This window comes from Eulemur rufifrons, chromosome 23 (genome assembly GCF_041146395.1).
Source record: "Eulemur rufifrons isolate Redbay chromosome 23, OSU_ERuf_1, whole genome shotgun sequence".
NCBI lineage: Eukaryota > Metazoa > Chordata > Mammalia > Primates > Lemuridae > Eulemur > Eulemur rufifrons.
In genome coordinates, this window is record NC_091005.1 from 20,177,211 (window position 1) to 20,198,389 (window position 21,179).

At 44.6% G+C, this 21,179-nt stretch overlaps 1 protein-coding gene across 1 annotated transcript; it reads right to left on the minus strand.

Annotated features, from left to right (window-relative positions):
* Nucleotides 1-7,094: 7,094 nt before the first annotated feature.
* On the minus strand, nt 7,095-13,412 carry MAF (MAF bZIP transcription factor). The gene is given in 3 exon segments (XM_069456389.1): nt 7,095-7,172; nt 7,175-7,242; nt 11,469-13,412. Coding segments are annotated over 3 exon segments (1,206 nt in total). The 5' UTR covers nt 12,584-13,412; the 3' UTR covers nt 7,095-7,149.
* Nucleotides 13,413-21,179: the final 7,767 nt, after the last annotated feature.

Consider the following 21,179-nt stretch of genomic DNA (forward strand, 5'->3'; position numbering starts at 1 on the left):
TTTCCCAACATGGATATTCAGTTACTTTTCTTTAATCCCCCACACTTTTATTTGGATTACCTTGCAATTGGGGTGAACAAACAGACTGTGCTCATGCACCTGCCGAATTCTCTAGGCTGCTGCAACTGAACATATAATCTTTCTTTACTTAAATTTTCCCTCTCTAATTCTTTCCAATGCTCTTTATCTAAATGGTAAGACTATGCCCAAAGCACTGGGACAAATAAATTTGTATCCTTGTATCTGTCGAAGCTGCTCCAAATATATTAGGTGCCTTCATTCACATTTCATGTTGGAAATGCTTTTCAAATCTTAAGGCACAAACTACTCTTCTTCCTGTATTCGTATACATTAATTAATTTCTTACCTAATATACTATTTCTATGCAATACAAAAAGAAAAGAAACAAGAAACATATTGAAATTATAAAACCTGGAAGTGTATCAGTAATACCAATTGTTCTCCTTTGAAATTCAGATGGCTAATCTCTAAAATAAATAAATAAATAAATAACTTCCCCTATTGGATTACATTTTTTTTTAATCTTCAGAAACAACAGATTCTTTTAGAAACTCAGGTGAATAGGGTTTAAAAGCTTACAAGATTGTGGAGAGAATATTTTTATAATTCCTTTGGGGCGTTGTGAACATATGTTAAGCTTCGGCAAGGAACATTTACATGAGATCATATACTTATGAGGCATTTTTCAATTTTAGAAAAATATTACAAAGCAATAATTGGATGTACGCTTTGCAAAATGCCCCCTTTGCCTTCCTGACCATATCATTGATAGTCTCCGTTATTTTGGGAGGAAAAAAAAAATCAGGCCTCATTAAATGCGATATTTGGCATCTTGCCTGAAATCTCATAAAGTAGATGTCCTTTTTAGATCATTGGTGTCATTTTCCTCAAGATGACCTCTTCTCTCTGGCCACCTGGGGAACCTATCCTGTTATCAATGCATTTACTTTCTAAAGGCATGGGGGTGGGGGGCGGCGTGGATTTGGTTTGCACACCTGAATAGAGTCCAAAAGCCATTGCGGTTGGTTTCTCTGTTCTCATGACTTCCCCCCAGACCAGTTATTCAGTAAGGGTGGGTGGGGGAAAGGGGGTCTCCCATGGACCTAAGAGAGGAGATTTTTGAGCTGGATGGCGATGATGTAATCTAAGCCAGATGTCTGACAGCACAGAGCCTCTGACACTTGGATCTGTTTACCTAACAATTGGAGAGTATTCTTTAAATAGCACAGTCGTGTGCACTGATATTCCAAGGGAGATTTAAAAAGGGCTCATTACCTGCACAGTGTAGTGAATTAACATGGGCGGTGCACCCTGCAAACGGGTCACAGACTGTCAGCATGTGTCTCCACACTGCCTGGGGTCACAGAGAGTCTGGCCACGGGAGCCTACCTGCCTTGTGTATGGGGAGATAGTTCTAAGGCCATAGTCTCCGGCCAAGTTCCGTGCATGCCTACCAAAGCACAGAGCTGACTTACCAACTCTGCCCCGGGACCATTTTTATTTCATAAAGTAGAAACTGCAGGTTTATCTTTTAATAGTTTTCCCTCTTTACAATGTGTTACCTTAAAAGGCCCCACAATTAAGTAAGTAAATACAGTTTTAAAAGGCAGATGAAAGAATATGTTGAAGTCATTGTTTGAAAATAGAGAGACACAAATATCACCTTCTAACAGATTGAATTTTAGGATTACCACAGATGTTTTCCCCCCGTTCTATCAAAAAGGATTTTTTTTTTTTTTTTAAATCTGAGTCTCTCAGATGCTGACTTCATCGCTTTAGTTTCAACATATTTCTCTGGACATTAATAAATCCTTCCCTAAGAGAGGTGGAGAGAGGTAAACTCTTTTATTTTAAAAGATGCAATGATAACTTGCCTAACTTGATTACTCTCACACCCCGAGGGTCCCTGTAAGGAAAAGGCCCTACGTGGAAGGGATCCTTTCTGAAATTAGTCCTTTTAAACTTTGTCCCCTTCACAGTTCCTGAGTGCCTGAGGTTCGTCCCGAACTGTGTTAAATCCAGGAACGCAAGCAGAACCCTCATCCTGGCCCTGTCGGAGCAATCCCGATAAAGTTTGCTCCACTGGTTTTGTTTTATAATGTCCATCAAACTGCACCACGGAAAACCCAAACCGTATCAAGATTTCCATAAAGATTTTAAAATATGCTACATGGATTTCCGTCTTTGCTTTCTCTTTTTCCGTCATACACTGTCTCTAGCCAAAGCTGAGGGAGAAAAAAAAAAGATCTGGAAAATGGGCCGGAAAATTAATAGAGTAAAAATGAAATGATCTGGAGCCGATGATCTTATTTACAGAAGATTCCTGAGGCCTCCAGCGGATGGGGGAGGGGTCTCAAGGTGAAGGGCACAGGCTGTCAGGGCTGAATGTCCCTCTCCCGCTCTCTGAGCGTCCCCTCAGCGGGGCAACTGAGCAGGTAATTTTGATATCCCTGCTCTAGTCAAGGGAGTCCTCTTGGAAAACTTAAACCAAATTCCATTTGAATTCGAGCCCCTTGTGGGGGCGCGGGCGCCTCAGTGGGCCCTGGGTCCTGGGACGCGCTGGGTGTGGCCGTCACCGGCGACACCCGGCGCCGCCAAGGCTTGGGCATCTCCGAGGGGCGCTGCGTTGCCGCCCTACCTCAGCTCACGGTCCTCCCTGAGTCTGTCCGCCCCGGGCCTTGACTGCAGGCCCACACCGAGAGACTTCCCGGGGGCCTCAGGCAGTCGCCGGACCCGCCTCCGCCATTCGTGCGCCGGTGCGTGCGCACCTGCTGCGCGCGCGCCTGGCTGGGGACCCCCAGGGTGGAGAGAGCGCACCCTGCTCCACTCGGCTGCAGCCCTAGGCTGGGCCAGCGAAGCCCCCGCAGAGGCAGAGCAGGTGTGTGAAGGACTGGGGCGAGGTGGAGTGTGTGTGGGGGGGATGGAGAGGGGCGTTCCTCCTGGAAACTGGGAGAGGGGACAAACTCAGCGTCCTTCCTGCCTTCATCTCCTCTTTCCTGGCTTCAGGATCCTTGCACCAGAAGTTCAAGGCGGTGATAAACATCCCAGAACTGCTTCCCAGCTCCTCTCCCCGTGTAGTCCCAGGCCTTCTCCCCATCCCTGCCTTTGTCTGCGCTTAAACTGGGGCAGGGGTGACTTCTTGGTTCCCAGGCCTCAGCTCTGGCGACTGCTTGCTGGCCTGAGGGCAGTGCCCTCAGAGGATCTAGAATGGCCCTGGATGACCAGCATGGGAGGAAGAGGTGCCCCAATATACGGGAAGGACACTGGAATGGGACAGGAGGCAGGTGGTAAGGGGCTCTAACCCTGGGGCTAAGGACTTCACTATTGTTTTTAGGAATCTGTGGGGAGCTCAGGGCCTGTCAGCAGCTTGTGCCTCACCCTGCAAACAGCTCCTTCCTGGTGGGAGGTGGGGACCCTGAGAATGACGTGGAGCTGACCCCTGGTGACTGGGGGTCATAAGCCAAGGTTGGCCTCTGTTAGCAATACTGTCTCCAGCTCTGCATACTGGCTCCTTCCTCTCCTCTGCTTTCTGGGCCTAGTTTAGGATTGCCTATTGTCCTGGGATCCTGCGGCCTGTTTTCCCTCTGGGGAAGCCCCCCAACGGGGTCAGAAACCCACTTCTACAGGCCTCTAGGGGTGGATGAGGTCATGCAGAACCAGGGCAGATACTGGTGGCAGAAAGGAAATCTGCACCCTGCCCTAATTTTTCAAGCCAGGGTTCCCTTTGCAAACATCCTTGTTGGGGTTCTGGAAGGATAGTAATTTTCACTCCTCCCTGCCCAGTTCTGTAAGGTTTCATGGTCTTTCCTGCTCCCTAACAGAAAGAACCAACCACAAGGAAAAATGGTTCTTTGGAATCTTAGTTTGGAAACAGGCTGGGAATCAGAATATTTAGAACAGCGAAATTCAGAACTGAAATCTCCGGTTTGCAGCTCACACCCAGGCCTGGGCTGGGGGCTGAGGGACGGGTTGAGGAATGTGGGGGGCAAACACAGAAAACTATTTCCTCTCCCTCCACCCCTTTTTCCCAAACCTCAGCAGATACCCCTCCCTCATCCTCCCTTCTGGAATTAATGTCCCTCTCTAATCGTAACTAATGATCCAAGATGAATCTCTGCAGAAGGGAGGAATGTGATTTTGCAATCCAAAGTCCTAATTATAGGGAAAATTGTTATTTAATAAAAAAGAAGGAAAAGAAAATGAATTGTGTTGAACAAGAAAAGAGGTGCTCGGTAGATGACTACGGTTTGAGCAGGGAACTACACATTCCAGTCATAGCCTCTGTGGAAAATGTGTTTTGAGAGTTTCTTTAAACTGTCCAACTCTGATGCAAATTCATATCAAGATCTGATTTCTGTGTGCTGTTGATTTGCACTTCCTATCTCAGCCTTGTTCTGTTGGGCAGACTTATGGAAAACACACAAAGGGCTTTCAAATTTAAATAATAAAAAAACTCTCATGATGTCATACAACTTCCAGTGACCATATAAATATTGGCATAACATGTCTGACTGGTCCAATATGTCACCACCATCGAATTGCAGATTGATATATTTATAAATGGTCAAAAGGTAAGACATTAAATAATGATTTCCTCAAATCTCTCATTTCGGTTTGGTCCCCAAAATTGTTTTCAAAAAAGAAACATATGTGAGCATATTTTAAGGAAATGGACAGCCGGACCTTGTTTGATCCAGCGTTATGTGTCGACTGGATCTGATGCTGGCCACTGAGCAAGTGGAATTCAGACTGGTGGCCGGGATTATTCCTGGGCCTCTTGCCTTCGAAGTTCTCCTTTCTCCTTTCTCTCATTTCTCACCTCCTACATATGGTGCAGGGAAACAAGGAGCCCGAGATTTTGCTACGCCTTTGTGCAAAGCAATTTGATTTGTTTGGTTTTTGTTTTGTTTTGTTTTGTTCCTCTCTAAAGGGGAAAGATGCTCCCAATTTGTGGCTGGAATGTACTTCTTTATGCCCCAACAATCATGAGACAGCCTGGGAGACTGAAATTCTCTCACCCTGTCCTGTACCCGTGCTAGAGAAAAAATGCTAGACAGAACTAGGTTTGTTCAGGAGCTGGGGTGGAGTGGAGCTGGGGTGGAGCAGCGCTGGGACAGATTTCCCCTTTTCTGGGGCTGTTTGATGTCTGGATTTTGAAGATCTATATCAAAATCGAGAAAAGCAGTGTCATGGGAAGGTGGGTGGGGTAAGGCTCTTGCTCTGTTTTTAAACAAATGCAAAAACAAATCCTGATTCAGACGGCTGGACTCTGGACCACTTCCCTTATAACTATGGTATGCCCTGCCCTGGACTTGGAACATCTTTTAGCTTTAGAATGAGCTAAACTTCAGGGTTTCTCTTATTTTCTTCCAAAAAAAAAAAAAAAAAAAGGACAGGCACAGGCCCCAAATTATTCATTCAGCATCCCAAGGAATAATCAATAGAAGAGGTAAAAAATTATAGCCTATCACTGCAGATAAAACTTCCCTAAAAACAAAACAAAACAAAAAACTAAGACATTTCTTCAAAGAGGGACAAAACTATTTTTTAAAAAAATCAAATGACAGTGCATGGTCGTGAGAGCCTTGCAAATCAGCGATCCAAGGCTGGTGACTTCCTACTCCCTCTGAGAGAATGTTTATACGAGAGCTCAGGAGAGCTGGGTTGTGTGTTTCACTGGCACGGAAATCAGATGGCTGAAGGTTGTCACTCATGTATTTTAGTCTTCCAACCTATCTCAGTCTTTAACTACTGGCAGGCACAAAAATAGAGATACTCGTGTGGCAACTGGACTTTTAAATATATTGATTGGTCTAGTATACTGGGGGAGCACATTATATAAAGCCAAAAGTACATGAATACGGAAGTAAGTTGGCCTAAACAAAAACAACGGCAACGACAACAAAAGCCTCCCAATGTACTGTACTCGGGAACCTTTGAATGTGTCATAAGCAACTCCAGTTATTTCGACCAGGACATGCTGGGAATGTGGCTACTGGAACAGCTGCGTACCATGTTTGTGAGTGTGGCCACGATTTGCCTTCTGTTCACTGCTTTTAGCAGTAAAACCGGTGGTTTGGCCAGGAGAGGTTCTACTTAAGAATAGAAGTATCTAGGATTGATGTTCCTAAATAAAAATGACTGGGGTGAAGGTATAAGGGAGAAAAGATCAGAAGGTTAGCATCATGCATTCAGTAATAAATAGAATATTTCCCATCGGAGTGGTCTGTGTTGAAAGGGGCCCAGGTGGTTATGGCACTGAGACGGTGCAGAAATGACGCCTGGATAGCAGATTTATCTGCTAGGCAAAAGTAGAACCTCTGCCTATTTGATGTCAATATATTAAAGTGTCAGATATATTGTAAAAAAATTATTGCATCGTTTTTGAAAAAGGAAACATGGAAGGAGCTGCGAAATGACAGGGAGGTGATTTTGTGAGTGCCTGGGAGCAAAAAGAAAGAGGAACAAAAAGAGCACACGGAGGGTGTGTATTCAACTAACTTTGTATTTTGCCACACATTGTTTTCATTTACAGCTATGTCTGATAAATGAACACGTTTGACATCACTGATAAATACAACACTATGGCCTACGAGAAAACTGAGGCGGGGGCGGTGCTCAGCTCTGCTGAAGCTTTGGCCGATGGCATCTGTTTGGAAAGGGGCAGTCAGATATTATTTTCTTCGTAGTAAAATTATCTGCCAGAGAAACACTGAGGCGTGAAAAAGTACTATTTAGAATGTGCATGTCTCCATATGCTTTTAAAATGCTAGCTGTAACATTCTGGGAAACTTTTGTGCGTCTGTATATACATAGATATCTCTTTGTGATTTCAGTGGATTTTTAAAACTAATAATACAGGTTGAAAAACCATCGCACCTGTTCAGTTGTGCGCACTGGAAATGGAGAAGCGCGAGGAGGCTTTTCCATGGGTCTAAATATAAGACCCTCAGACAAGAGGCATAGTTAATTAGTACAGAGGTCATACATTTAATAGCTTTCTTCTCTAACACAATAATTTTTCTTTAAAAAGGAAAGACTAAACAGGAGTCGGGGAGGTTGTTCTACACGACTTCAAATAATAATAAAATAATAATAATTTTTTAATGTACAGCTCTCACATAAATTTCATTTTGTGAACACACTGGTAATACACGATGCTGGGGCTTCCAAAATGTGGCGTATCCCACTGATGGCTCCAACTTGCGAGTGGGCTCAGTTCTGTAATTGGAATGAAAGGAATTTTAACACTATTTAGACAAAGACTCAAATGCAGCGTAAAGGGGAAAGCTAGATTTCCTTATATGATTTTTTTTTTTAATTGGGAGACTTATTTGCAAGAAATGGCGACACCTATGCAGGACTTAGGAGTTCTTTGTAAAAGATCATGTATTTGTGTTTGGCACTCAACTCACGCTGTATTTCAAAGTTTTATAAAATGCCTTTTACTAGGAGTTAACCTTCTCTTCAAGCCAGCCACCCAAACCCCGTTTTTTGCCAGCACCACTGTACTTGATTCTATAATGTTCACGGACCCAAATCTGCTTATTATATTGAATGCTTTGCAGATTCCTAACAAAATGTTTAATTGTTACACAACTATATTTTTCGCCCAATCCAGGCCCCACTCTTTGTGAGATAACTGCGATAATTACATCCTGATTGTCACTGTTATTCGGAGAATGTGTTTGCCTAAAAATCTTTCATCGGATGCTGAGCTTTTTGTAAAAGTGGTATCTCCACTGCTGCTGCTTCAGAGGGAGGCTGTGCATCTCCTAGTTGTGATCAGGAAAAAAAAAAAAAAAAAAATCTCTGAAGCCTCGAACAGCTGACTTCCAGCACATGGGAGTAGGTTTACTATTAAGACTTTTGCTAAGCAAAATTAAGTGTGGTTACAGGAGCCATATCCAAACTGGAACATAAAGGAAAGTCAAAAATGTAAAGGGTATACACTGTCTTCGTGTTCTGTGAAAAAGAGGCAGGAAGGCCAGATAATAAACTGTCCAGAACTCGGCAGTATCAAGCACAACCTGTTTTCTTCAAAATAAGGCTTTCGTTCAGAGTTGCAATATTATCTTTTTTTTTTTTTTAATAAAAAGAACTGAAAACAAAATAAAACAAAAGTCATCGTGTTCGGCTATATTTTCAAAACAGTGCTGGCTTTGTCTAACATTCTATTAGTGTTCCAGGGGAAGTTGACTAAGAGTGCATGAATTTGTAACATTAGTTGCATGAATTTGTGTCATTTAAAAATAGGTCAATGCTTAGGAGTCCTACTAGTGAAGGTAGCTAGAGTCTTTCCAAATGATCGTTAAGTTAGTCCCCATACACAGACTGGGGTTAAATACCAATACATCAAAGCATAGCGTATATTCCACGAAGGGAGAATACTTTCTGCTTGTCTTTCTGGGGATAACATGATCTGAAATCATTACCGGCTTGTCTAAGTAGAGAAGTTCTCCACGAATATTCACAGTGAAATATGATTTGATAACACACTTTAAACCAGATATGTACTTGGACTTATGAAAGTAAGGGGTGGATTTTCTTTTTCCTATTTAAGACAAATGACCTTCAATGTTAAAGAAAAAAAAGCAAAAACAAAACAAACAACTTGGATTTGTCCAAAGTGTTTATGTTAAATCTTGTCAGGCCTTGCTAACAAGAAAATCATGGTGTGTAAGGGAAGAAGGAAAAATAATCAATTTTAGCCAAAAGGCAAGAATTGTTTATCTTTACCATTAAATGCACATGTGCCCAAACCACCTCTGATTCGCTTTATCTGCCTGCCTCATTGCTCCTTAGATGGGTTTGTTCCTGGATCAGAAGTGTAGGGCCATGTTCAGGAAGCCCAGCGCCACTGTTTTCCCCCCCCCCCCCCCCCACCAAAGGGCAATGATGGCTCAACTCATTTGAAAACTGAAAACTTTGTGGAGAAAAAAAAAATAAGAGGTTATAATTTACATCTATATTAAATATCGCTAATCACTGTATGGGGCCAGCCTCCTCACCTCACAAAATAGCCTATAATTTCACCCTCACTTGCCTCCCTATTCTTCCATTATTCCTTCCACTGAAGAAAAAGATGCATTTTACACTTCTAATGCAGTTGTTGGGCCCAGTTAAACTGTACACTAAGAAACTGAGTACAGAATCAAAAAAAAAAATGCAGTTTATTATTGTAGATTATTCTTTCTCTTGATATAACCAGAATTGAAAATGAAAGAAAAGCACATAGGAACATCACGCGTGGTTAGTTAGTAACTCAAGATATAAAACAATTTTGCACAGCAAAATATGTAAAAGAAAAGTAACTGACAAGATTTTTTATATTTATTGTGGTAAGATTTACTTTTCATTTCTTTTTAAAGACAGGATGTCAGTCCCTGAAAATAACATTTACTGATTATTGCCTTTAAAACTGTGGATTTTTTTTTAAGTTACAGAAAATCCAGTTCTGCACCACAATACAACTGTAAAAAAATCTGCATCATCTTAAAACTGTGCAGTAATGCCATTTTTATAACTGCATAAATTTTATTAGCGTTCTAAACAGTTTTGCAATTTTTTTTTGTATTATATGCTTGCAGGTTATATCTTAGTGCAATTCAGTCCCAAATACTTTAATTTTGAAAAAAAACATACATTTTGAATGTAAAATACCCCTACAGATATAAACAGGGGTGTTTCCCCTTTTAATACTTTGGTTTTCAATACAGTCAGTGGTATAGCAAAGACTACACATACCCAACTTATATTTAAGTTGCAAGCACATGCTGTATAAGCTACTTTTTTAAACAGTCCCCTTGCAAACTCTACCCCCCTTAACATCACAACAGTAAACAATTTAGTGCATCAATCTTTGAAAAAATCTACAGCTAAACAGACCTAACTCTTTCAAATTTATCTATAACATTCCTTTATCTGTAGCATACATTTTAACTGGGCTAACAGATTATAAAAACTAGAATTAAATTATATACTAGAAACCCATAGCATTCCACATTTGACAATGACCAAAAGCCAAAAAAAAAAATTAAAAAAATTAAAAAAAAAATAAAAACAAAACAAACCAAAAATAATGGGGCAGATTTATCTTTTTAAAAAATAAATTTTAGACTGCTTTCGGCAACAGCACAATTTTAGTCCCCAAAGTGGGGCATCATTCTTATTAAAAAGAGAACATTAAGAGTTTTTAATGTTTGCCATGTTAAATTTGTAACCCATTCTGGTGTCTTTGACAAGGAATGCCTTCAGTGCATTTACATTGGGAGGCTGAAGTTCTGAGTAACTCAAAGCAGTTTTGGAGTAGATGCAAACTTTCATGGGAAGAAGGCTCTAGGGTTGCACTTTTTTGTTCTGAACTCAAAAAAGTCATGAGGCAATAAAACAAAAGTATGAATGCCATGCTATAAGTCTTCGAACGTCCATTTCCAAGCCAAAAGGAAAAAAAAAAAGAAAAAAATAATTATACCATACATGTCCAGCATGCAGGCTTCTTTTTTTTTTATTAATATAATGTCTCTTTTCCATAAAGTCTTTGAAACAGTTATAGTTCATTGTTGCTAAGACAAAGTAGCAAGCATAATAATGCATGAGATGAGAATGAGTTTTTTTAATGGCAGACTAAACTCTCAGATTTGGCATCACAAGGCCAAAACTCACAAGTCACACCCAGAAGGTTGATGCAGGCTTGATTGTGGCAGGTTCATGAGGATTTTTTTTTCTCTATTTTAGCATAACATGCTAAAAAACCGATGGAACTCAACACGCTGCAAGTCTATAACATTTCACATTTTTTTTCCTTTGCAAGCTCAATCTCACATGAAGAACTCAGGAGAAGAAAAAAAAAACTTTGCTTTTTTTTTTTTTTTCTTTTATCTTGGAGGAGATGGGTGAAGGAGGGAGTGAGGGTGAAGGCTGGGTAAAAGGTGGGCAACACAGCAAGCTCCAAAAGTAAAATAATAAAAAAAAAATCCAAACAAAATAAAACACACACACACAGAAAATGAACACCAGCTCATGAACTGAAGAAGAAGGAAAAAAATATATATGTGAATGATGCAGGTTTCAAAGGTGAGCAACGTTTCACATGAAGAACTCTGCTGAGATCTTTGAACATTGTGCAAGTCGGGGAGGGGGGCGGTGTAAAAAAAAAAAAAAAAACAAAAACCAAGTTATGGAGAATTTCAGATTGGCAATCCATGAGCCAGGCACCCATTCCCTCCCCAACTTAAAACAGCCACCACCACCACAAACTCAGAGCAGGGTGTGTAAGTGTGTGTGTGTGTGTGTGTGTGTGTGTGCAGGGGCCAAGGGGCAAACTCGGCAGGGGAAGGGGCGAGGTGGTGGCGAGCGTGGCTCTGGCACTAGCAAGCCCACACCCGAGCCGGACCCCCACGGAGCACTTATCAGGGTGGCTAGCTGGGATCGCGTGTCAGACTCACATGAAAAACTCAGGAGAGGACGGGTTGTCGCTGCTCGAGCCGTTTTCTCGGAAGCCGCTGCTCACCAACTTCTCGTATTTCTCCTTGTACGCGTCCCTCTCGCGCACCAGCCTGGAGATCTCCTGCTTGAGGTGGTCGACTTGCTGCAGCAGCTGGTTCTTCTCGGACTCCAGGACGTGTCTCTGCTGCACCCTCTTGAAGCGGCAGGACTGGGCATAGCCGCGGTTTTTCAGGGTCCGCCTCTTCTGCTTCAGCCGGATCACCTCCTCCTTGCTGACCCCGCGCAGCTGGCGGTTCAGCTCGCGCACCGACATGGTCACCAGCTGCTCGTCGGAGAAGCGGTCGTCGAAGTGCAGGCCGCCTGCAGCGTGGTGCGGGTGCAGGGCGCCCCCCGCCCCCGCCGCGCCCCCGCCGCCGCCGCCGCCGCCGCCGCCCCCGGCGCTGGCCGGGCCACCGCCGCCTGCACCGCCCGCGCCACCGGCCGAGGCGGACGCGCTGCCCGCGGCGCCGGGCGCGCCGGCCGTCGGGTGGTGGTGGTGGCTGGCGGCGTGGTGGTGGTGGTGGTGGTAGTGCGGGCCCGCGCCGCTCTGAGCTGCGGCTGCGGCGATCACGGCGGACACCACGGCGGCGGCGGGGCCCATCTCCTCGCCGCTGCCGCTCAGGGAGGCGCCGGCGCCGGTCCCGGCTCCGGCCGCCGCGGCCAGCTGCTGCGCCCCGCGCGCGTAGCCATCGAAGCCGCCCTGGAGCTGGTGGCTGTTGCTGATGAGCGCCTCAACCGCGTCCTCGGGGCTGAAGCCCAGCGCCTCGGGGTTCAGCTGCTGCGGGTAGCCGGTCATCCAGTAGTAGTCTTCCAGGTGCGCCTTCTGCTCGCTGCCCGAGCCCGGGCTGGGCGCCGAGAAGCTGGGGGAAGGGGGCACCGAGCTGCACGGCGTGCTCATGGGGGTGGAGGACAGCGAGCCCCCGGCGATGAGACGGCCGCACTGGCTGATGATGCGGTCGGTCTCCACCGGTTCCTTTTTCACTTCAAACTTCATCAGATCGAAGTCATTAACATATTCCATGGCCAGGGGACTGGTGGGCAGGTCGGAGTTGCTCATCGCCAGTTCTGATGCCATTCTCCTGCCGCCGCCGCCGCCGCCGCCGCTCCGCCAGATGGGCTGCAGGAGAGGGGCCAGCGGGCTGTGCTGGGTGGCCAGCGGGTGAGCCAGCTTGCCGGGCTGGGGCGCTTCTAGCTCGCGCGGCGGTGGCTGGCCCGAAACCTCCGAGCGCTCTCACACCCCCCCGCCCTGCCCGCGCCCCCCGCGCCCGCCCTCCCTCCCCCTGCTCACGCCAATGTGCTCGCTCGCTCGCCCCGGCCCCTCCTCGCTCGCTCGCTCGCTCGCCTCCGTGCGCGCCGAGCCGGCGGCTTCAGGCTTGGGAAGGTCCTCCGCGGGCTGCGGCGGCGGCGAAGCCGGAGGAGCCCGGCCCGGTGCGCGGCGTCCCCCGCTCGCCGCTCGGCTGCGCGCTTTGCATAAGGAGAGCTCGCCTGGCCGGCCGGGGCTGCAGCGGGGCGCGCGCGGCGGCCACTCGGGGCTGGAGGCGCGGCGGGCGGCTGTCCGGGCGGCGCGGGCCTTGGCACGGGGGAGTTAACACTTCATGCTTCTCGCCTCCTCTTCTGCCTGGCTCTCTTTATTATTTTTTTTCCTCTCCTCTCTCTCTCTCCCCCTCGCGCGCGCGCTCTCTCTCCCTCCGTGCAAAGTGCAAGACAGAGGTGCAGCCCGGCTAGAGGAAAGGGAGGGGGGAGTTTAGTTCTTTCTTGCCGTTTTTTTTTTAAAAAGCAAAATAGCGAAGTCCTGGGGAAAAGACGAGGCAGAGAGCAGACGGGGGAGGGGGAGGCCGAGCCGACGAGCAGCCGGAGCTACAGCTCGAAGATGAAAAAAGATTTTAAAGCCTCTGATCCAGCAAGAAGAGTTTAAAGCAATTGCTGAGTTTTATAGCTCTCGTGACGTCAGGTCCAAATGGGAAATTGACTGGCACTCTCGGCCAATGGGAGGCGGCGAGAGCGGCCGCGATTAGCATAATAGTATAGAAACAAGGAAACTTTTCGGAGCTGTCAATCAGGGCCCAATCAGCTGACTGTCAGCTGGGACGGGCTGGCTTAACCCTTCCGGCGCCGCAGACTCCCCGGGCAGGAGCGAGGCCCGGGCGCAAAGTTTGGTGTAAGAGGGGAAGGAGTTTTACAGAGGGGGCTCTGAGAACCCAGGCGGACCCGGGAGGACGGTTTGCTTTTCTTTGGAGCGCGAGAGAGGCCTGCCTTCCGGACCCCCGGCTCCCCAGCCACTCTGTCCGCAGGGATTGGCCTGACTCCCCTCCCCTGCCTGCCCCCTACTCCCAGGACTGTGCATTCGCCTCGCTGCTTTTCCTCCTCGCTTCACCTTTGGCACCCAGGTGTCTGCCGGGGTGACCTTTCTTCTCTGAGCCTGGCGGTGCCCAGAGCTCAAACTTGGCCCCAACTCTTTGTACCTCTCCAGGGAGTCCGTGAGCGGGGTGGCGGGGAGAGGGGGAAGCGCTGGGGCGCGGGGATCCGGGCTGAGAGCTGGACGGCGCCCCGCCGTGCGCCTGCCCGGGAGGTTCGGAGCCCACGGAGAGCGAAAACCCCTTTATCACCCTCCTTTAAAGGAGGTAAAATAAGTTGTTTAGGGGCCATTCTTTGCAGAGACTGGCCGCCCGCTGGCGCCGCGTGCCCTTGGATGGAGCGAGCGCTCGGGCGAGTTAACTCCGGGAAAGCTCAAAGTCAGGACAACTGGGCTCAGCCCTCCAGCTCCCAACTCTGGCTGGAGTTTGGCCTTTGAGATTCATACCCCCCCCCCCACACCCCCGCTCACCTATCGCCTTATGAAATCTGACCCCTGTTTATCAGGGTCAGGCGTGCCCTTTGCACTTTTACGTTTCACTTAATTATTTCGGACTCGATCGTGGCGGGGAACAAGGGGAAAAAACAATACCCCAGTCCTCACCAGCTCCCCTCGAAGGGTTAAATTTTAAACCGCGGGTTTCTCGGACAAGCCCGGAAACCCATAGTGGGGGTGGGGTGGGGGAGGTTGCTCCCCCCACCTCCCGTTGCAAATGCTAATAACTAGTTCAGTTTTCTAGATCGATTCTGTTAAAGCTTATGCAAAAAAGAAAAAAAAAAAGAAGAAAGAAAAAGAAAAGAAAAAGAAAAAAGAAACGAACAACCCTGTTTCTAAGATTTTAAAGCGATAGGCAAGTCGGAGAAGCCGAGATTTATTTGGGGGAAAGCGAGAGTACGCGGAGCGGACCCTGCGTTTGGAAGACCAGCCCTCCCGCTGGGAAGTTGAGACTGTTGATTCCTCCAATTAATGAAATGCATTTGGGGTTAATCGTATTTATTTTACTTTATGGGAGGGGGAGACTCTAGGAGGGTGCATTAAAAAAAAAAAAATTCTGAAAAGCCTGCAAAAGGATCGAAGAGTGAAAACTATTGTTGGACCGAGTTGGTTTTTGCCACAACAGCGCCACCTTTCGGCAAAGGTCAGTTGAAATTGATCCGCGTCCAGTTTTGTTGATGAAGTGAGTGTGGAAGGAAGAAGGAGGCACGGAAAGTTAGTGTGACTGCAGTGGGAGACGCCGACCCTGTAGGAAAGGGGCCCCAGAAAGTGCTGGCACATGCGGGAATCCTTCGTTCCCTCCTGTCCTCCTTGAGTGTTGACAAAAGAGGCCACGGGGACATAGACACCCTCGGGGCATAATTCTGGCTGAGGGACCTTTGCAAAGCGAATCCCATGTAACAACAGGCCCCCAAACCCTTTAAAAATGCCAGGATGGATTTTCAGCGGGCTTTATGGCAATATCAATAGAATTAAAGTTACTTGTAATTCAGTGATAAATGAGATGTCTCGAGTAAGTAAGATTAAGTGCAGTGCTATAAAGTTGTTTATCTGAAAAGTAATTCTCAGAAAACCTGACTTCTGACACTTAGTCATATATTAAGCCAGCTTCTTGAACATTGCACTTGAGAATGGTCTTCCCCACCCCACAGCATACTTTACTATTTATAACCAGACCTTAGGTGTCTCTCACTCGCTTCCTACACCAGATTAGACCTGTGTTAATTTCTCTGATCCTGGCAGTCTTCAGTTTCAGCAAACCCAGGAATCCTTACTAGGAGATTCCCCAAAAGATTTGTAGGCACATCGTAATCCTAAAAGACCAGCACTGTTGGTATTTTATGGACAACACTTTTTTTTTTTTCATCGTTACTGCTGAGAAGTTGTTTATAAGGGTAGTTTTGGTTTTATAGGAGCACTTTGTTGATGTGGAATAAACTATATCTATTACCAGTTTGGGGAAGAAAGAGTGAAGATTGTGTCAATATTTATGCAACCTAGTAGAATTCCCTTGCTCTCCTCCTCTTTAACAATATTTTACCTAGCAAAGAAGTTGAGGGATTATAGTTTATGTATTCAGAGGAAAATCCATGGCTTAAATTACATAAACGTTATGTCTTTTAGTATTGTCCATAGCAATGGTTGTCTAGGTCTTTTTAAAAAAATCAGTAGCCACAAATGTCTGAACTTTATATTTTTCGTGTAAAATATGAATTTAAGTGTATTTAGAAAGAATTCTTTTTTTTTGTTCATGATTTTTTAAAATCTTTTTGCATCACATTTTTGTTAAAAGCTGTAAGGGATGGTAGATGCCTCCCCAAAAAGTATTTTTGATCGGGAACACTGAAACTGCTCCATTTATAAATATGCAATATTTTATAAGCAAAGTTCTATAATGACAAAGACCACAGCTTATAGATTCATGGCTGCATACCTAATTGTTGCATTGTTATATATCATTTCTAGAAATGAAATTCCCATGTTTGGGAAGCTAAATGTATTATTATCCGCACATTTTTTATGGTTTATTTTTGTACACTGCTGTCAAGCCATGATATTTTTCTTTCCCTTCTTGCAGAGTCTTTTATAGTGTCCCCCTTTCTCTTGAAAAAAGAGGATCAGAATTGTTTTTTAGATGTGTAGCAGCAGGGCTCACAGGCTTGTAACTTCATTCCCATTTTTGTCCTTTTTACTTTATTATTTAGTGATTCACAGGGGTGTCTAAACATTTACAGTTCTCTGTTAGCGGCACTTCTTTATAACAATTGAGCTCTCTCATTTTAATTAGTACTATTCAGGTTTTTGATTCTCTACAATTACAGCGGGCCACATTTCTTTAGACTTCATTGCTAACATTGTTTGTTTCACTTCTATCCAAGCCAATCTAATCCAAATACAATGTGAACTGTGTTTTCTCACTGCTTAATATCCCCTTGCCATATATACTCTAGTAATCTCTGTCGAACAATATACAGTAATTTAGAAACCATGCATTTGTCATTATTGACCAATTTGAACCAGTGGCATTAAAGTTTCTAGGAGCAATGTGAATATTTACAGATTTTTGAGGGGGAGTAGGCATGGGTCGAATCACGGAGAATATTGCGAAACAGTCCCATCAAAAACATAATTTTAGTTTCATGTCAGTACATACATAACATCTTCATACAAAAAGGGAAAACAAAACCCCTCTGTTCCTGTCCAAATTACAAAGATTAAAAGCTAACAGGGATATATTTTTCCTGATTGTGAGTTATAGCAACTCAAGTGTATCATGTTGGAATCAGGCATACATAATCTGAATAGAATGGGATGCTTCAAGTATAGTATCTGAAGTCTTTGTTTATCTAGGAGCTGATTTTATGATGCAGAACTAACCAGCATCCACTAAATTTCACAATGAAACCAACTAAATTGACCTGAGAAAGAATTCTTCAGAATAACTGAATGATAAGGCGTACACTGTTCTTAGCTCTAGTGTTAGAGAAATCCTTTTAACAGTCTTCAGTTAGCCGGGTAAGTAAATCACAAATCACTGTTAGCAGATTCATGGAAGAAAATTAATAGAATCAGACGAGATAATCTGATAAGGGTAAAATTGCTGAGGAAACAGTCTTGCCTCATATTGGAGGATGTGAAACAACAGTCTGATTACTAGGAGTCTTTATGAATAGGTGAATTATGTGCTAAATAATCATCAGAGTAATTCAGCATTTATTAATTCTTTTCTCTTTAAGCAATTCACAGTTGTAAGTTAAAGCCGCTCTCTCTTTGAAGACACATCTTTTATAATTTTTATTAGAGGTAATTTATTATTTGCATTACCTGTATTTACTTCATAATTGAACATTTTGCATTCAAATTTATGTAATGCATTATGCTTGAGAATATATTTCTGCCTGATTAGCATAAATAGTCACTTATCTCATGAATTACTAACAAAGTTTATCTTAAAATATAGGTTTTTTTATTAAGTGGAACACAAACATATGTACAATAAATTCTGATTTCCCGGTGCAGTTAGAGAACAACTCACATTTGGTTATGGGGACTCGAGGGGAGGAGGCAAAATACACACTCATGAAATTTGTAAGTTTCTTTCCAAGGGCATCATTCAGGTAGGGGTGTGTAGGGGTGGGGTAGGGGGAAAAGTGAAGGAGGTGTTGGGCTTTTCATATACTGTTTGGATTATTTATTGGATGATCTCGACGTGAAATGTGGATTCTGGAAAAACCTGTGATTAGAGAGATTTCTACCTTTGTAGAGGACCGCGATAGCAAGGAGGACCGCGATAGCAAGTAAATATCAGTGACAGAGTTTGGGGGTTCTGCTTATTTTTATTTTTAATTTGTTTGTTTATTTGTTTTTGTCTCTGCAGGGTTCTTCCTTAGCACACAATACACAGCATTTAATGAAATGCTTGTTTGTTTGGCACAAGAGATGTGAAAAAGCCAGATGTTTTCTGCAGTGAGAATTCCTGGGGAGGTGTGGCAGTCCTCTTCCCCACCGTCATCCCACAAAGACGCCCAACATGGCCTGGCAGACAGGCGAGATTTAAAAAATAGTACTGTGCACACATGAACGTTGGAAGGAAAGGAATTCTTTTGGTTTTAGGCAATAGACAGAGATATAAGAAGATGGGGCCTATTTGCCCGGTCCTGCTATTCCAAATCAACAGATTTCCAGGGTTTTCTTTCTTTCTTTTTTTTTTTTTTTCTTCTTCCCTCTTTCCTTCTTCAAGGCATAAGTGTCTCCTTAAATTTTTCTTTTCTTTCAATTAGGGAATGCTTAGGATTCGATCTTCCCCTATCATCCCTTTTGATCCTATTCACAGTTTATACCAGTGAGGGAATTTGTTTCAAAAGCATTCAACCCTTCAAAGATTTTTTATTGTGGTGAACTCAGAACTGATTAAAAAACAAAAAACAAAAACAAAAAAAAAAACAACCCCAGGAATAGAAAAAGAGATCTCACATCGGAACGATCTTTATGCAGGTTGTGTCTTTCATGCATGATAACTCAGAGGACGGGCTGGTCGGTCGTGCCAGCCCCGTGAGGTTCTGTTCACCCTCCTTCCTAACCCTGGTGATGGGGTGATTCATGGCTGCTGTTCCAAAGGCATTTAGCAGCCATTCGACCTGGGCAGCAAATGCAGTTCTAGAAGATACAGAACAAAATCAAATACTCCTGTGATGACCAGGATGAGTAAGTTGATGCAGGCGATTTCTGAATGTGTGTGTCTCTGAATTTGTCTGCCTGGGGCCTGAGGAAAGATGGCCCTGTTTGATATCTTAGCTCTTGGTTGCATCCTGGGTGCTGTAGAGCTTTCTCATGTGTTGTTCTGTGCACTGAAAACACCAAACATGCACAGTGACATCCTCACAGCATCATTCGTCACGACACAGTGTTCCTGATCTGACGAAGAACAGAAAATTGAGCTCACCTCCCCAAATAAAAATTAAAGCAAAATGTACAGACTTCTGCTAGTATTTGGTATTTAATAACTTTATGACAGCGATACATGCTACTTGTTAAATACAAATGTATGAACAAGACAGAAATAGGAGGACATCAAACAGCAGGACTTCTAGTCCTCATTTTCACCCCAGCCCCTAATCCTGGTCTCAGGTGTTCCTATCTGTAGTCATTGGGACATGTGTGTATACTTTTTTGCATAATGAAATCATAGCATGGACATAGTTCTTTAACTTGTGCTCCCTTTAAAACACATCCACCTTCACAACAGCAAAAAGAGGTTTTGGGCACTTCTCTACTCTTTGTCGGAATTTACCTGGTGGAATATCAGATTGGGAGGAGTCGAGAGATCTGATCTTAACATCCCTCTTTCAACCAGTGCAGGAATCTGAGTCGGCTTTACAGACCCCGACAGGTGAACTGGCAGCATGCAGGCCCAACTTCTCCACTAGGTATGGTAGACACAGGGCCCACTAGAATGTTTTGGGTCCACAAAAATGTTTTAATTTCATTTATAAATCAAAAGAAAAAAAGGAATATAATCTAGCATCGATGATATCTGTTGTCATACTAATGCAGTCATAAAATATAATTAAAATTTTTTTTTAATGAAAAAAGAGGTCACTAGGAAGTCAAAATGCTTAGGGCCCACAAAAGTCCACACATAACGCTGATAGCAGGTACTTGATCATCTCCAGTGACGGGGGGCTCACTACCTATCAATTTTACCTTCCACCCTATCCATATATCTTCCCAGAGTTCTTGAGGTTGTAAAGAAAGCTTTTTGTTTGTTTGTTTTAGCATGAAGTCATGCTCCCTTCTATACATTAGTCCTGACTTTTCATATTCATGAGCCTGGGTATAATAAGTCCTCCTATGCCAGAGGATCTTTGGGAATTTGGAGACAGCCAATATGACACCCTTCCCCTGCCTTTTGTTTTTCATTCTAAACATCGTCCCTTTAACATTTCCAACACATGCCTTGGTTCCAAGTGCCCCTGCCTCCTGGTTGCCAAGTCCCAGGTGGACCCACCTGGTGCCTGCTGCCCTCTGAGGGTTCGAGTCTCACAACGGAACCCAGATGCCCAGGTGTGAGCCTCTCAGCACAGAGCGAGCACCACACTACGCCTCCTTGAGCTGCAATCTGCCTGCTCCCGATGCAGACCAGAATTTCAGGAGCCTCCCCGGCAGATACATAACTCTGGTGACTCACCGAGCATAGCCGGTGTGCTCAAGCCCGGGCCTTTTCTCCTCATGTCTCCCCCATCCTATATTTGTGTGCTGATGTGTCTGAACCTAGGCACGGAAATGTACCACAGTCCTCCCGCAGGCTCCGTCTCCTTAGATTCAGTCTGTTCCTGGCTTGTCGAAATCTCTTTGGATCATCCATCGACTAGTTTTAATTTGCTTCCCAGCTCAGTGCCAGCTGCAGATGAAATGGATGTGCTTTTTATACGACTTACCCGCTCTGAACCGGGTCCCTCATCTGCAAATGGAGTATTGTCAGGACTAGAGATTGTGCCCGTGAAGTGTCTCCTACAGAGTGACCCTGGAGGAGCTCCCTAAATGGCTGGTGTTGAATCTCCACCTGTCCCCCTGAGTTCTTGATAACAACAGCATTGGAAGGGACCCAGCCCTGTGGCATCCCGGTAGAGACCGTCCCACCCAACTTCCAGTGATTATGCAAAGTAACACCGGATCCTCTGAGTCCCCTAGTGGACATTGTAAACTGACTCGGTCTATTTGGTAATTGGAATAATTTTAAACTAAATGACCCCATCTGGATGTTGTACGCATACCCTTCAAATCAATCCTAAAGTAACTTCACTTTTTTGACGGTGTAGGCAAA